The 18,366-nt window shown below is 42.0% G+C and overlaps 1 protein-coding gene across 1 annotated transcript in view; it reads left to right on the forward strand.

Moving 5' to 3' along the window:
- Window positions 1-7,554, forward strand: part of LOC144933091 (transmembrane protein 132E-like) — a 143,966-nt gene extending 136,412 nt beyond the window's left edge. Inside the window, exon 9 of the mRNA XM_078857608.1 lies at window positions 6,384-7,554. Coding sequence (XP_078713734.1) covers window positions 6,384-7,466 — 1,083 coding nt within the window. The 3' untranslated portion in view covers window positions 7,467-7,554. The remainder of the gene's footprint in view (window positions 1-6,383) is intronic.
- Window positions 7,555-18,366: the final 10,812 nt, after the last annotated feature.

Below are 18,366 nucleotides of genomic sequence, written 5' to 3' on the forward strand. Positions count from 1 at the left end.
AATGCTTTCAACGAAGCTATTACAGTGTCTTCCTTATGAGTACATGCAATGTTACGGTCATGGCGTAAAATGAAGATACAAAACTGGAAGCTGTAGATCACACTGACCAAATGATTGACTGCATAATAGAAAGCACCAATGCAGAAGCAATACAAATAGTGATAAAAAATATTTAACACTCAAATAATGACAGGCATCATATGTAAATGTATCGTCGAAGGCTTGGGAAGGACCTGTCAAACTGATATTTATCTAAACGTATTATCCTCTGGATTTAACTTAGATTGTCCCGCATTAATGTCTCCCATTGGAATGCAACCTTACCTGGCTGTTATAAAATGAACTGCATATCATAAAAACAAAATATGCAAGTGAAAATGTGCCATATAATATAACTGATATCTTTCTGGCCTTCTATTCTTATATATAAAACAGTTGTATTTTTTTAGACATACGTTTATAGGATGGAAATAATAATTGCATAATAATGCATATGTGGAATAAAATTGGACGGAGGTTCTTGAATACTAATTTGCTAGCTGTGTATATTAACACTTTTTAAATGTATGCATGTACAATACTCTTTTAAGCATACACTTCCCATATTTCCCTCCAAGTTCAAATTACAATTTAATGAAACAATCAATTTTTTACAGTTTTTCAGAGTTTACCACGGGGAAAATGTACTAAATCGGAGGAATAAAATGGGAACTGCAAAAAAATTCCCCAGTGAGCTGTCGTGTCTAAATAATACCTAGATGAAATAATTCCCAAGAAGTGCTTGTAAAAACCTCAAAAATGGGGAATTTGGGACCCAAGATTGGAATTGGAAGAGAGTAATAACTTTCGCTGGGCAACACTCAACCATTAGTAGAGTGGTTGTGTGGTAGACATGATATACGATAAACAATTTCACTCCCAAAATCTTGGAGGTTGAAGGTCTTTTGTGGAATGAAGGCTCGGAGTAAAAGCAATACAATTTGTCGACTGCTCACAAACACAACATGAGTAAAACTGCTGAGTCAAAAGCGGCACTTTTCAGGGGGAAAAAACGAAATGCATTGATGCGTGTGAGGTTGGAGTATACAATTGCGTGTCAAGTAGAGTTTTTTAACCTTTCTGACATCGTTACTATTTGCCATTTAATAAGAATTATATTACAATTGCTGAAGACACTTTTTGTTGTTGTTTTTGTTGTTGTTATTATTGTAAATAACTCGTATACAATTATTTATGATCCTTAACGATTGTGGAAGCCTGCTTACAATTCCACGAAGAATTACCATTTCAAATGTTTGGCGTTAAGAATAGCATTCTTGCATCTGACAGTTTGGACGTAAGGTTGTTCTTGAATTAAGCAGCTTATGTGTCTAACCTCAAGCTATTTATTTAATTAGGATTATAACATTGTCAGTAGCAATTATTGTTTTTGAAGGGATAGTTGCAATAGACGTTACTGCATTTAGAAATGCATTGTTAAATGTATTGGCCGTGGCATTACTACAAATTGAATAACAGCTGTCACATATATATATTTAAAATCTGAGTTACTTTCTCATTGAAACATAAATCTAAATTAATATTTTAAAAAATGGGCCGATTAAAATGCTTAATACGTGGTTACCAATTGGTGAAGGCTCATGTACTCTATGCTCCCTTCCAAATAGTGGAACTGCTGTATTATAACACGTATTCTCCGATGCCTATTGAAGGGTCCCTTTACGTATCAGGTTTGACATCAGTGGCCCTTTTGTGGATATTATTCCACGGAAAAAAACGGCACTAATAATTTCTTCTTTTCAAATAACACTGAAACTTATTGAGTGCTATTGAATTGGAAAATGGAGAAATTGCTTGCTAGTCCCCTGCAGAAGGTTTGCACGAAAAAATGTTATCAGAGGCATATTTATGGTTTTGGGAATAACCTCTCAACCACCAAGTCAATGCTAGCCCGAATAAAAAAAACACCTAGTGCCTTTAAACAAAAAAATATATACCTTTAGAAAGTTGCTATGTTCTGTATTGAAGGCCGCTTTCACTTATTAAAATAGATCTCTTTTAGGAAAAATTAACGTTTTCAAAATAATTCATTACCAGACGACAGTGTATTTGATGATGCTGCGTTGGCAGTGATGCACGAGTGCAATTGAACAGAAAAATAAACTCAACACATTCATCAATAACACTGCCTTAAAAAGTTAACATGTATAATAATCGGAAACGTTTTGAGCAATGCCCCTTGCCCACAGCACATAAATGAATTGTCAAAAAGATGTTAGCATTAGGAAGTTATCATAAAATAAACCCATGTAATGTCAGCAAATGATTACGAACATCAGCTGTTGAATAATTCACACTTGTATTTTACCTAATGTCTATTGAACCAATCATTCCCTATCGCTATTTAAAAAAAAACAGCTCTCTTCAAGGAATTCTCTATTTAAATTGTTCTGTTTCTATTTGCCCCGACGAGGTTGCCAAAAAATAGAGAGAGAGAGGAGTCTGCTCACTCTATCCGTTTTCAACCCTCTAAGCTTAATAACAATATTCCACTTTTAAATTCCCATTAGCGCTATATGTCACTTTTAAATCTTTATTTAACGTGAATAATTAAGTCGTTATACTGTACTTCACTCATCTTGACAGTGTGTTTGCTTGGCACTTCTCATTTATCTCACTCTAAAGCATTGCATGATAAATATAATTACACACACTCTCTCTCTGGAGATGATTTAAGTCACTAGCGTTTGCCACGTACATATTTGAGCTGTTGTCACTGTCAATTGTGAGAAAATAAGGTATTGTGTGTCGTTTCAAAGCAAGTATGAATAGAATTATACTTGGAATAAAAAAGCCAATAGTATAAAAGCGAAATGTGAATGTGTGTCTGTTCAAAATGTTTAGCATACTTCCCAACATTTTGCAAACTTGAAATTTGGCATGTGGGTAGTTTCCAGACTGTACACAATGCAAAAAGTATAAAAATAGACTTTTGTATTTGGGGGGGGGGGGGGGGGCGCAATAATGGATATATTTTGCAGAGCAAGTGAACGGTGACGTCACATCTGTGATGTCACCCGCATGCGGTAGCGTCACAGTGTGTCTGCTGACGTCACGCATCCCCCCCCCCCACCCCTCCGTGTCGGCCGTGAATTAATCCAAGACAAAAATCCAAGTCTCGAGCGAAGCCGGGTAGTAAAGCTAGTTGGTATATATATAATAGTGTTTCATTCAAATATGATTGAATTTGTTTAAGACTGGAATTTGATATCATTTTGTATTTTTAAGATTATGGTTTATATAATGCAGGGGTCACCATGTAATTCTTTTTTTTATGCTCAGATATTTATAAGACTCAAGCTCCCGAGATTTAAGGCGAGATAAAGAACTCCCGAATCATAAGTCCTTACGGACCAGACAGTAGAGTGCTATGAGGACGCGCGTGTTTTACGATACAGCTCACTAGGGGTGTGTGGCTCAGCGGCAGTCGGCACGCTTGGCTGCCTTTATTCATTTCCTCCTGCTTGGAGCAGTGGGGTTTTTTTTCAGGTTCAGTCAACTTAGGGGGAGACACTCACACAATACAATGGCTGCAATCAACGCAGGGTTACTTGGATAGAAATGTGGTGTGTCAAGATATAATGCAACCACCCCTGAAGAAGAAGAAAAACATCCTGCTAAAAATATGCATGAGTTCTCGGTCGAGGATATGGCCTCATTTGTGTATCCTTGTTTACACACGAGCAACTGAGTGCTGAGTCAGAAACAATTTGGTGAGATGACATTCTCTAAGAGAAACAAACTGTAATTTGAGATGTAAGAGGCATAGTCAGATAGAATAACTTTAGTTTCTGTGTTGATATGAGCTATTTAATCATTTGTAGGTTTACATACTTCCATACTCGTGAAATGCCGTTTAAACTGTTACGGCTGTTATAATGGTGTATTAAAAGCATATGGCTCCGTACACTCACACGTATTGCCGTATATATTTTTTTTTATCTGTCACATTTTATAATAAAGCTAGCAGATGATTTAATGTCAGATGGTGTTATATATTTATATTATATTGGGAAAAGACAACTGGAAAACAGATTAGATTATGTATACATTTGGCAGTTATTGAGTGCAGACCGAAATCCAAATTATGAAATAAGGAGGCAGATGGGAGCAGGTTGGAAAACTAAACTTAATAATGAATTAATAATGAAAAACAACATACGAATGTGACAAAAAGAAGATGGTTCATAACCAGTGATATATATATCCTGTCATCGCATATGATCATAAATGTGGATGAAGAAAATGAAATAGAAGGTGACAAGTATCAAATGAAACGTGGACAGGTGCCTGCTTGGAAACGACACTAAGAGACAGACATCGGAATTCCCACGAGCTAATGACAGCATACCGGATGAAGAAGAGTGCGTGGGCTCAGACAGGACATGTCACTGAAAGGACCGATCGCCATTGGTTGAGACTTATGACGGAGTGGCAGCCAAAGGGAGAAAATCATATTCTTGGTTCTTTTGGTAAAGTCACGTAGAAGGGAAATATTATTATTATTATTCCCTTCTACGTGACTTTACCGAAAGAACCAAGAAGATGAATCCCTGCAGTCACGAAAGCTTTAAATCGAGAGGGAACATCAGTTTAACACGTAGTAGGCTTTTGCGACCAATATTATTCATAATAAAGGTTGTTGGGTTAGATCGCGTTATTTATAAATGTGTCGTAACCCTCCACCACCCGACACGGCCAAACAGCAAAAAAGTGTCACGTTTACAAAGGACAAATAGTTCACTACTTTAGCCCACCGGTGTGTTGAAGAGTGAATCAACATCTTTTTTCGATTTAAAGCTTTCGTGACTGCATGGATTCATATTCTTGGTTCTTTCGGTAAAGTCACGTAGAAGGGACGGCTGCTTGCGTTGTGGCTTCTACGTGACTTTACCGAAAGAACCAAGAATATGAATCAACATTTAAATTTGAGTACAACGTTTCGCTGGAAATTACATCCAGCTTCATCGGGCGATTTGCCAGAATGGTGAGGCTCTCCTCTTGCTCCCGGTCTTAAATAGAGCAGCAACAGCAGGGTGACGTCATCATTTAATTCATTAAGGTGCAGTGATTTGAGGCGGGGAGGGTATTGTAATTATATAATAGATTGGTAATCATTCAATTGTTATTCATTGGTATTTGTTTCCCTTATAAGGAATTGTAATTGTATGCCTGAAAGACATGTACTCGACTCTATGTATGTATGTTGAACTTCTTTTGTACCGTACGTAGCCAGCCGTGCTAATTGGAGGTGTGTGACAAGGGCAACACATTCAACATTAACAGCAATTGTAAAGAAATGAGTCCTGTTGAGGTGCAATGATGAAACCAGAAGGTGGATGGATAAGAGATGGCAGCACCTTGAGGAGGCCTTGAACCAGCAGTGGACAAATCGTGGCTGCTGATTGTATTAATATGTAATTATATAATGAATATGCAGCGGTAAAATAAGTAGAATATTTGGTCAACGAATATTGTTTTTAGTATCCCATTTGTAGAATAGTTTGCTGATAAACGTAGAGTCATCTAACACATGCAAATCTGTCTGGCCCTTGAGTAATCCTAATGAGAAAGCACTAGCAGTGATTTAAAGCATTAAAACAAAACCTTGTGTAATCACGTTCCCATGGATTAAATGTCATACAAACTGAACAAACTTCACACACACGGGATGGAATTGTATTTGTATCACAAGTTGCAGTGGCATGTTTACTTCACCAGCACCGCTTACATTTAATGAGCAACACTCCAGAATATAAAAGGAGAACTAATCGATTAAATAAAGCTGCGGTCTGCAAACACTGGCTGACAATCATGATCAACAGACCAGCTAAAGTTCTTAAAACTAATTTGAGGATTGTCACTGTGCGGCAGGTCTTCAGGGTTGTTGTAATTTTACGTATTACTTTGTGTTATGATTTAGTCTTTGGTTCCTATTCTTCTCAGCTCACTATGTAATACTACAAGTAAAAAAACATGTTTTTGTAATGAATGGTTAGTACATCATACCTGTCTTCCTGTCTTACCAATTGTCTCTTATGTATCATACGATGCATGGTATTTGATGAGATACGACACATACTTTGGCAAACATGTTCTGTTGATTTACCAGTTGCTTGTTTACCATTCCCACGAAATAAAATACACATTTCTAGGTTCACCAATAGAACATGTTGTGATAAACCTACACGTAAAAAGTTAAGTTAAAACACTTCAACCAAATCTCTTCGATCGGTATTTCTTACTCAAAAATGATATCGTAAAAAAAATGTTGTACGACGCATTTTTAAATCTCACGTTGTTTATGGATGTCGTCCGCACAGGAAGCAGCCCTGTCACTGTGGGTGGAGTACAGCGATGGAACTATGGCCCCTCTCAACGTCTACCATCCTAACGACTACACCCTCGCCGTCAACTCGCTGGACGTGCAAATCGCTTCAATTGACCAGGATCAGCAGTCTCCTTGGCCTGTGGTCATCGCAGAGGGTGAAGGAAATGGGCGACTTCTAAAGGTGAAGTTAAACATCCGAAGCGTTTGCCAGAAAAACAAGAGGAAAATGACCCTGATGTTGTCCCAGGCCTTTGTGCGAGTGAGGTTTGGAGGGGACATCCAGGATATAGAGGAGAGCCCTGAAGATGTAAATGAAAACGACAGCGCCATAGACATGCTGCCCAGTGAGCAGGATAATGATTACGAGGTGGAAACTGACACTGATGAAATCACAACCGTAGGGTACACCGACAGAAGTCACCGAGGGCTGCAAATAATAACAACAGACGACCTCGATACAGGGCAAAATGCGGCAGACGAAGAGTTGGAGGCTGTAACTCCTGCGATGAACAAGAACGGGGCTAGACCAAAGCTTTCTTCGACGGTCGGACCCGATTCAGGAGATCAAAGCAACGAGCGTGAGATTCACGTCAATACCGCGCACAAAGGCATGTCAGATTTGCAGATTGGGATGTACACCTTGTTGGGGGTGTTTAGCCTGGCTGTTGTGCTCTTCTTAATCAACTGTGCCAAATTATTTTGCAAGCGCAAGTGTCAAGAGAGACAACCGAGCCAAGAGGAAGAGGTCAATACGTCCCAAGAATGGGTTTCGTTGGGAACTTGCAAGAGGACGACCAAGAAGGAAACGCTATTCTCGCTCGGCTACCGGCAAGCAAGTGTGGTGGACAGTGGTCAAGGATACAGCCAGATTGAGGGCAGCAGCTCACAAGCCAGCGACGTTAACTACCAAAACAGAGAGTACAGATCGTGCAAACACAAAGACGACCAGATGATTCCATACCACGGCGATGTCCCATTAAACTCTCCGACGACCGAACGGAAAAGGGTGACTTTTTCGACATTCACCGTTGCCGAAGCCGACGACAATAGCATCACCTACAATTTTCCTCTATAGATAAAAACATTTTAATGTTTGGTATTTTGAAGGACTTGGATCGGATAAGAGTATGTATTTTAACAAAATATGATTATAAATATTTGGCTGCTTGATAGGCGCAAGAGCTTTTTATAAAAAAAAATACAAAAACGTGAAAACCTTTCACATTGGTACGAGTAAGGATCGAAAATGATTGCTTTGGAAATGTAGATTTTTTTTTTAGGCATGCTGCCATACCGTCAACCAAAAGAAAACGAAGCTGGTGTATTAAGTGAGCAGTGCTGTGCGTGTGGGGGCCACACTGCAATGGACAACGTGACTCGCAGACCTGAACGTATCAACAGCCATACGTATTTCTTCGTGTTGTTTTATTACATCCCTCGTCTATTAAAGCTCGGGGCATTTCACCAGCACAGTAGAAGGAATTGCTTGTAAAATTTGCTGCAGAGACTCTTCTATCACCGCAACGGTGAGTACATAGTCGGTCACGTCATCATCATAACACTGCAGTTTTTTTCAGATGACATTACCATTGCCAGTGTTGATGGTTTGATTATTTATATCGTTGCTATTTATGTAGTCAGTGCTGCTGTAAGAATTTGAAATGCATATGGGTTTTTTTACATTTATTTGTTATTTGTATGATTCTAATTTGCCATTTGTTTACAAATAGCACTGGTGTGGGTGGTAAAGAGATTAATGGAATGTACTGTGTTTGGTTCAGTTACAGCATCTCCCAGCCGGTCTTACTTTATACTGTATAAATGTAAATAGTGTTTGCTCAAATGCTCCTTAAGGGTTTGTTTTGCAAGTGTTGAATAATAAAGCACAATAATGATCTGTCTGTTTCTCAACGGTCGTGGAATACATCATCAAGTCTTTTTTTATCGATCATATGAAATTAAATTTAATGGCCCATTTACCTTTGGTACAAAAATAACCAAATAAACGTGTGGCCCACTGCTGAAACTGTTCTAATTTCATTAACATTTAATAGAAAATGTTCATATACGCTGCACACTTTAAATGAATAACAGTGCATTTTATCAACATGAAGGTTTCCTTTTAATTTAAGGTGTAACCTTAGCATCGTGTGACACCCAATTATTACTGTTTGCTCGTAGATAATTTCATACATGGATAGCTTCCCCATTCCAGAAGTATAACATTAAATTGCTCATTATCCTGGCAACTACCAATATGAGGTTATCGTCTTTGCATGCATAAGGGCCAGAAATAAATGCCAACAAGAAATGTCCATTAGTCATTGGCAAATGCTATTACTAAAGATTACACAAAGTTGTTATTTAGGGGGGAAATGCTTTTTAGAATATCTGAGGTAATATATATTTTTCTGTACACTACACAGTAGTTGTGTGACAACACATAAATAAATAAAACTTAAATACTAACAATGTGAGCTACAATCACTTAACGGTGCATCCTACGGGCTTGAAGGGAGAAACATGGCCATTGATATGAAGTGTTAGGCATTCATTTCACACTGCATAATTTCCGGCTCACTGATAGAGTCGTAGACATGTGACTAATATCCACAACCAGAAGGAGGGGTATACTGGATGTGATGTGCCGGGTGCTAACACATTTTCAAGGCAGAAGAACGGAGCGGACCCGGCCAAAATTAGGCCCTGGTGTTACTGCAATTTAAATTCTGATAATTGCACGTACAATAACATAATTGTATTTCAATAGTCATCAAACATTGATCATGTAAAATGGGGAAATGTTCTCATCCAAGTAAGAGTATAAATTTTGACTTAAAACTTTCGTGACTGCAGTAATTTAGATTATTTGGTTCTTTCGGTAAAGTTACATAGTTAGAAGAAAAATAATAATTATTATTTTGATTCACTTTCTTTTTTACTTTAATTAGTATTTTTCATATTTTTATATCTACGTGACTTTACCGAAAAAAACAAAGAATAATTAAGAGTATATACCATTGTCTCTGCCATTTATGATTGAGCAGCAGCAGGCAATGCGACACAGAGGGTCAAAGTAGTCCCTGTAGTACAATTTTATAAAGTACAAAGTATTTTAATGCAGTTCCATTCAACTTTTCAACTAATTATTTATTGCTCAACAATCCATTGTACATTTACAACCTCAATTTGTTCCCATCTGAAGAGTGCCAAAACTAAACGTTTTTAACAATATAAATAATAAAAACTCTTTACTACTGTACTGATTTTGTGTTTTCTAATGGATAGTTTTAAAATCAACTATTCCCTTTTCCATACAACCAAACGAAAGTATGGATCTTGATTCACAGAGACAGTTAAATCCATTTTATATGTATGTGTGTATATATAGAAGTATGCAGTATATTCATTCAATGTATGATAATTGAATGTTAAGTTGTTAACCTATTGTCCTTCCTCTGAATTACCTTGCTTTACAGATCTCATTTTCACGTGATAAAGGATGCTCTAAATACGACTTGCAATTAAAGCTCACATTTACATTGTTGTTGCTGGCTTGTGACTTGGCTTCAATGGTTCATTAACATTAGGAACACACAAAAAAACACTTTGCAGCACTAACGGCAATGCCAGTAAACGTGCATCATTTGTAAATTACGCAACAATGAAAGCAGTCAAAGGGACCATAGCGATGGCAAGCGCTCGTTGTGCAAAATGCGACAAAGGGAATCTTTGAGGTTGCACAGCTAAGCCGAACACGGTGGTCTGCTGACATAATTGAACTGTCTTGAGGTTGCACACTGCATGGGCACGCTTGTATTAAGTGCACCTATCTTTTTTCATGGTAGAGAACATTCAATTCCGTACATGTTCTCGGTGCAGTTTTCAAAGTCTAAGAATTGTGCTTCTTACTTAGAAATTTCCATGTCACATACCATTAGGACGAGAAAACAACTGGGGCATGCCGAGGCTAGATAATTCTAGCTCCTATGAGCTAAAACAAAAGCTGTATTTTTGTGGGTGTTCACAACATACTTACTTTAGTCTGTTTTCTTAGAATTAGATTTTTTTCAGGGGGGAGTAATGTTTTATTAGATTGTATTATGCACGGATTTGCACTTGTAGTGGGTTGAACTGACTCGCACTCTTAGACTTGGAGGCAGCGCATTTATTTAGTTCCAACACAGGGTGACGTCACCCTTTAAGAAGACAACGACCTAGGGTGGTAACCACCCTGGCTAACTCCACTGGTTACTGAGTAACTATTAACTCCGGACCCAAGACCAACAACATACTGCCCAGGTTCACGTGGTGGAAGACTCGCAGAACGGAGATCGTAGTCGAAGGGTTTCTTCCCCGGGACAGACAACCCCGATCCCTCTCGGGACTCAGCTTATATTCTCTCCAGCGTGGCCGGCTCCGTCCTTGGCCACGCCCCCCTTCCAGAACCGTCAGGAAAAACCTGGGTTCGAATCACGTGACCCCCCTAACCCCCTCTTGAGGGCCCCCCTGTCATTCAAAAAGGTCACGTGTCTTCCTGGGTCAACCAGAGTGTCATGGCCTTACCCGACCTTCCCTTTAGGTCGGCACACACACACCGTGCCCTCTAGGGCCGGTACTGCACCCACAGCATGGTGACATCCAGCGATGTCACTACATCACCCCCCCCCCCTTTGTAAAACCCAGCCGTCCCAGCTGTCAACTCCCCCATAAAAACAGAACAAAGCCCCCTAGCGTGCCTCAACAAATAAAAATCAACAACCAGTATGTACAATATATACACTATATACAGTGACGAACGGGGGAAGGGAACAGAGGGACAGAACACAACAATTGGGCAATAACACAATAGAAGAGAGAGAAAGAGAAAAAAAAACGTGGTAACACAATCTCGGGAACCCCCCCTAGCACCAGCATCACCCACCCTCAACATGTAACAACACCCATGAGCACAATAAAGTCCAGGTTCAGCCAATGACCAATACGACTGACGTGTACGACATCCAACCGACGGTGTAGGAATGTGTGTGTGTGGGGGTCACGAGAACCGGACAGTCTTGGAACGAGTCCTTGTAGCCGAGCCCCCAGGCAAGGTGGGCGTAAGCTCCCTGGGGGTCCCAGGGGGAATTCTAAAATGCCCTGATGAGCAGGAAAGACGGGCGTTCCGCCTCTTGAGCTCCTGGAGATGGAGAAAGGCTGCGGTTTGGGGGTGTTAAACGCTCAGAACCTTGGGACCTAGCAGAGTTGAGGATGGTCGGGTGGATGACGGCAGCGGTCCGGGGAGGCGTCGTCGCGGAGCGCGGCAACCCGACGAGACGTGTCCCGGCATGCCGCAGTTGTAGCACATGACGGGACAGCTCCCTGGATGAAGAAAGGTCTCCCGTCATCGGTGTTGTCCATCCCGTCGCACCATGCCATCTCCCCGCCAGCCTCCGCCTTGGACCAAAGCACAGGCTTGGAAGGGCTCCGCATCTTCGGGTGTACCACGCGTCTCAAGCGGCGCGGTGCACACCACCAACCCCGTATGCCGTTTCAAAAGCAGGTGCGCCTGGATGCACCTTGCAACTTTGAGGGAAGATAAATCATCCTCCTCCGTGGCTGGCAGGACGATGTTGAGATCCTTCGTCAGCGTCAGCAACCTTTCGAGGACCAGCGAGTCGACTCAAGCATTGTCCATCTTCGGGAAGGCAGCCTTTGCCAAGGTTGCCTTCCCTTCTCTGCGCAGCGAACTTGTGGCGAACATTGACGGTGAATCGTAAATTGCCGCCATTTGGGCAAAGGCCTGGGGAAGCGTGGCCCTCTCTGTCGACGGAATGGTGCAGAATGCCGCTAAGGAGTCGTCTCAGCGCCTCCACCACCGTCCATCCCGCAAAATCACAGTTCATCTGGAAGCGACACTTGAAAGCCACCCAGCCTCCTCCCGCAGCCATGAACTCCTTTACAAACAGTAGAGATGGGATCTCAATAGGCGAACTTGGTGGGCTTTCAGATTTGGCGGGCTCTCCGTCCCGCTCAACAAACAAAATGGCGGACACATGCGTGAGCTGCACACTGGAGCTTTCCCGTTGGCGGGAAGCAACGATGGAGGACTTGGCTCCGCGCAGCTCCGGTGCTCTCTCCTCCACCACCGGCTCCTCACGTTCGAGCTCGGCGACTATCGCGGCCACGGCCTCGAGAAGTTCAGCGAGGTCGCGGAACGATTGGCGCTCTCTCCTTGCCGGCGGCGAGCAATCGCTATGATGGTCGTCCTGCTGCTCCGCCAGTGGCGCCTCACTCCCTTTTTCCGGGGTAGCCATCCCCGGGGCTGTCTGGGGAATAATCCCCTCATCGTCTTCGTCATCCGATAAAGTCCTGGTAGGCTGTCTGCGTCGCGTAAACATCAAACCTAACTTGGCCTATCTCACTCAAAAAGAAAACGTATGGCTACTTCTGATGCCAGTTGTAGTAGATTCAACTGAGTCACACTCCTGGACTTGGAGGCTGCGCATTTAGTTCCAACACAATGGGGTGACTTCTCCCTTTAACAAGACAATGACCTAGGGTGGTGACCACCCTGGCTAACTACACTGGTTACTGAGTAACTATTAACTCCGGACCCGGGACCAACAACATACTGCCCAGGTCCACGTGCTGGAAGATTCGCAGAACAGAGATCATAGACGAAGGGTGTCTTCCCCGGACGCACAACCAGCTCCGCCTTTGGCCACGCCCCCCTTCCAGAACCGTCAGGAAGAACCTGGTTTCGAATCACGTGACCCTCCTAGCCCCCTATTGGGGGGCCCCCTGTCATTCAAACCGGTCACGTGTCCTCCCGGGTCAACCAGAGTGTCATGGCCTTACCCGACCTTCCTCGTAGGTCGGCACACACACACCGTGCCCTCTAGGGCCGGCACTGCATTTACAGCATGGTGCCATCCAGCGATGTCACTCCACGCACACCGTGCCCCTCTAGGGCCGGTACTGCACCCACAGCATGGTGACATCCAGCGATGTCACTACACATGTTCACACGTTAATGCACGATCGTATTACAGTTTTTCCAACTTACAAACATGATTATAGGGTAAGCGACTTGGTGCTGCTGGTTCAGAGCAATGACACAATCTGCCCGGTGTGATGGTTTGTTAGAGCAGGGCTCATCACAAGGTCGGTGTATGACATAAACAGTCACAGGTACTTAATGCCGTGATTCTATTACATGGTCGCATTTCACAATTGGGAAGGTTATTTTTAACTTAATAGAGAACATAATGGTTTTCGACACTTGGCAGGGATTATATATTGCACCATTTGGTTACTCATTGTGCTCCATTAGAAACAAAAAGTGGAGAGAAAAAAATGTAGGCATTTTAAAAAGTGCAAACGTGTTGCCATTCTCAAAGTAAATAAAATTATTTTTGATGTGAGCACAAGATAGAAAATATATAGAAAATCAGATGCAATAAACTATTGTGAAATAACCATGTTGACTTTATTCGTAATTATTGGCATTATGTACTGTGGGGCGTCTAACAGAGGGATGCGCTTACTATGGCATTGAAGGCCACAGCTTGTGTAGCCTTTCAAGCCTCAGCACACCCCGTTAAGCAATGTCTACCACAGTGGAGAAACTATAACTATCTTATTAACGCTAACAATGTTTTGCAATCTTGTATAGTGCTATAAAACTCTCGCCGTGACTCCCATCATCACAACCATTTCCAACTCCATATCTCTCCAGTGTTTTCACACGTCGCTACAGGACATCTTCATATCAGCTCTCTCTCTCTCCACATCATCCGAAGCTCTCTGAAACCAGTCCGCATTACACCTTTACAACAGCCACCTCTCCATGTGCTTTTCCCCAGTTGTCTCCCTCACCACAGAGCTTGCTAGGTCAGCATCTCCAAGTCTCCTTCCGCAACACTCAAACATATTCCCCTTGTATCCATAAAATGTCCCTGCTACGTACCCTTTCCAAATGTCCCTGCTACGTACCCTTTCCAAATGAATTATTTATTCCTGAAAGTCAACCGCAGGGTGAGATGTTTACTCCTTTCCATAGACCAATACACAACGGTTGCTTGGTTATCCTTCCTGTTTACCATACTGCTGATTCAGCCTTTTATTAAAGACCCCTCATGATACACACAAGATACCCGAGTCATCCAGAACCAATCACGCCACAAACTTGAACTGTTTGTAATTACGATTTATGGGTGATATACATTCGTCTACATATAATCATTCACCAACATTACGTTCATCTGTGCCCGTTACAAAACCTGTGCTTGTATCCGACAAAAAATAACCCATACAGTGCAGTAGATGTTAATGAACGTGTTATGTCAGTTTACCACATGTGCTTGTAGTGTCAATGGATGTTAGCTTAAGAGCCGTATGCAGTTGCCGAACAATATAGTGACAGTGTCACACGCCTCCACCGCATGCTTACAACTGTTGGGTCAAAAAAAGGGCACTTGGCATTACAGTATTAAATAAGGGTATGACATTGTGTGCCAGTGTCGTAGTGGGGTTTAAAACGGGGGGCCGGCAACGAACATGACAAGAAGAGCCATTTTTGGTTTCGAAGTCGGTTTAAAAAAAACCCTCAATATTCGAAGTGTCGCAATGTACGTGAATACGAGACGACCCTTTAATAAATAAATGTCACAAAGCAGTCATTAAAGAGCTGCATGCGGCTCCGGAGCCTGCAGGTTGCCGACCCCTGGTTTAAGATAATGATCCACATCCGTTAAATAATAAAGGGATGCTTGCCGTGGTGTAATGGTTCGCACATTTGACTTGCGATCCGACGGTCACCGGATTAGTTCTTCCTCCTGGTGCGACAGTCGACATAATGGGGCACGTCTTGCGCCTCTGTGCACTCAGCAGTATGGAGCAAACCACGGTTGATCTGCAGGTCGAGTGTGGTGGGGGTAAAGTGTGGATACTACCACCTCTTCCAAGACGTCTGACCAGTATGGAAGAGTAGACAAAATACCCGTTAGAAAGGGAGCTCTCTCCGAGAACCGCCTCTCTAGTTGAGGCCCTTCTGGCAGCAGTGGCGCTGTTGAGCCATACAGGGCTGCACCTTTTTCTATGTTCAATTCCTCCTAAAAGACACAACTGCGCCGAGCTGGTAATACCCGTCTGGCACGCACATGCACTCCAAAAATTACAGCACTTCGGTTAAAGATAAAGCAGATGTAAATTTCGATTTAAAGCCTTCGTGACTGCAGGGATTCATCTTCTTGGTTCTTTCGGTAAAGTCACGTAGAAGGGAAGTAATACAATAATAAAAATAAAACATAATAAAATAATTCTCACGACGTTTCAGCCACAACGCAAGCAGCCGTCCTCAGGTGGAGAACAGGTCTGTTGAGAAGACAGACCTGTGCTTGCCTTGTGGCCGAAACGTCGTGAGAATTATTTTATAATGTTTTATTTTTATTATTGTATTATTTCCATTCTACGTGACTTTACCGAAAGAACCAAGAAGATGAATCCCTGCAGTCACGAAAGCTTTAAATCGAAACAAATATTACACCTGCCTAAATATATACCGTTCGACCTATCAACAGTTAGGGTAGTCTTAAAAGTAACGAAATCTATGTTGGTCGAGTGGTTTTGGAGGAGTAATCACAAGGAAGAGATGCAGTTCCTCAAAAAATGTGGTTCGAATTTCCCAGGAAGAAACGAATTGTACTAATGATTTAACTGTCATCTAATACTGGACACACATACAAACAATACATTGAAAAAAAACTTTTTTTTATAGTGTTTGCACCAAAGTAAAAATGTCCAAACTGCTGCGCAGCAACTAAAGCTCTCCATTTGACATACGAGAAGCTCAAAGAATTGACCCCCACGGGAAGCTGAGCTGTGTCTGATTCCAGGGATGTGACACGCTGAGGAGTATGGGTGTTCTATCAGTAGTGGATTCACATATATGTCACACGGCTTGGCTTTTGAACAGACATTGATCTCACAATTGGTAATAAAAAAATAATAATTGAAAAACCATAAATCCCGAGGTGAACGTACGTACATAAATGGCATGGGAATGCGTCACGAGACAGCGATTTTGTAATTCCCTCAAAAACTCTTAAAGCTGTCTGCTGAGCTGCTGGAGATAATTACACTCAAGAGCAGTGGTTCTTAACCTGGAGTGCACGCACCCTCTGGGGGTGCGTGATGCCCTTTCTGGGTGTGCGAAACATGGCCAGATTTTTTGAGAGGGTAAATCATCGAAACACCAATTATACACGGGCACGTCAGTACAACTATTTTGTTTCATCAAACCAATGTATGTATTATTATTGCGAACCAAAGGGGTGCAGGCTGCAGTAAAAGTTAAGAACCACTTCTTTATATGCTACAATTAGAATGGAAAATCATTATCTTAGACACAGGTAGATTACATTTTGACTTAAAACTTTCGTGACTGCAGGAATTCGTATTATTTGCTTATTTCGGTAAAGTCACGTAGATACAAGAAATAATAATACAAATAAAGTGAATAAAAATTGTACGACGTTTCGATCGCAACACAAACGGTCGTCATCGGGAAAAGGGGTTAGCTTCTGAAGGCAAACTGTTCATAAAGGTTTGGAGATGGGCGTAGCCCAAGTGTATCAGCAGCACCAGCAGCATAGGTGGGGCAGCAATGCCAATGCACCAGCAATGCCAATGCAGCAGTAATGCCAATGCAGCAAAAGGCTGCCAAGAAGTCACTGCACCCCACTCCACACACCACACTGCTGTAGGTGGAGGTTGATTGACAAGAAAACACAAGTCAAGTCATGACCCAAAGTGTTTGATGACATATTTCCAATGATGGCAGAGTCTATAACCTTCCTCTCGGTTGAAACTGCGTCTGTATATATGGATGGCTTCATTAATGAATCTTTTTTGATAGCCAGTAGGCTTGCAAACGAAATCTATTTCGTGCGAGCCAGCCGCATTAAAATAATGATTAGCCACGGCAGAAGTATTGGCCCTACCGTGTTTCAAATCTGCCTTATGTTCACGAACACGGTCCGCGACATGTCCCTTAGTTTCCCCAATGTAACTGCTGCCGCAGACACAGCTTAGTTTGTAGACGCTGGGGTATTGCATGTCAGGAATCTTGTCCTTCACAGATGGGATCAGATCACGAATTTTATGTACTGTGCTAAATCGGACCTGGATCTTGTGTTTGTTCATGATTTTGGTAATATTTTTGGTTACCCCTGCTATGTATGGCAGGGTGATGGTTTTGATTGGATCCTCAGATGGCTCCTTCCTCATGGTTGGGGTGATGGCTTTGCGGATTGTGTAGTCAGAATATCCATTTACCTTGAGAGCTTGGTGTACGTTTTTGAGTTCACTGGTTAGGTGTTCGTGGTCGGAGATACAACGAGCTCTATGGTGTAGCGTTTTGATGAGGGAATTATTCCGGGATGGATGGTGGTGGGAATCAAGATGTAGGTAGGTGTCAGTATGGGTTACTTTCCTGTAGATAGAATGGCTCATTGAGCCATCTGGTCTCTTTTTGATTCGGACGTCCAAGAATGGTAGCATCCCATCCTTTTCTACCTCCATGGTAAATTTGATGGCTGGGTTATGGAATTGATGGGATTGAGGAATTGGTTTAGAGCCGGTCGGCCATGTGGCCAGATGACAAACGTGTCTTGCACAAGGACGGGTGTAGAGTGGATGCCTGGATGGCGTGAGTCTCAAATTTTTCCATGAAAATATTGGCTACAACCGGATATAAGGGAGAACCCATTGCGGTGCCTTCAGTTTGTTTGTAGAATGTTCCATTCCAGGTGAAGTGTATATTGGTGAGGCAGTGTTTCACCAGGGCCGGTACATCAGCATTCAATCCTTGTTGGACCAAATCTTCAATGATTGCAATGGTATCAGGCACAGGAGCTTTAGTGAACAAAGAAAATAGTCTAAATTGACAAGTAAATCACCTGGGGACAGTGAGATGTCTTTAATTGATGATA

The sequence above is a fragment of the Lampetra fluviatilis genome, chromosome 6, assembly GCF_964198595.1.
Source record: "Lampetra fluviatilis chromosome 6, kcLamFluv1.1, whole genome shotgun sequence".
Taxonomy (NCBI): Eukaryota; Metazoa; Chordata; class Hyperoartia; order Petromyzontiformes; family Petromyzontidae; genus Lampetra; species Lampetra fluviatilis.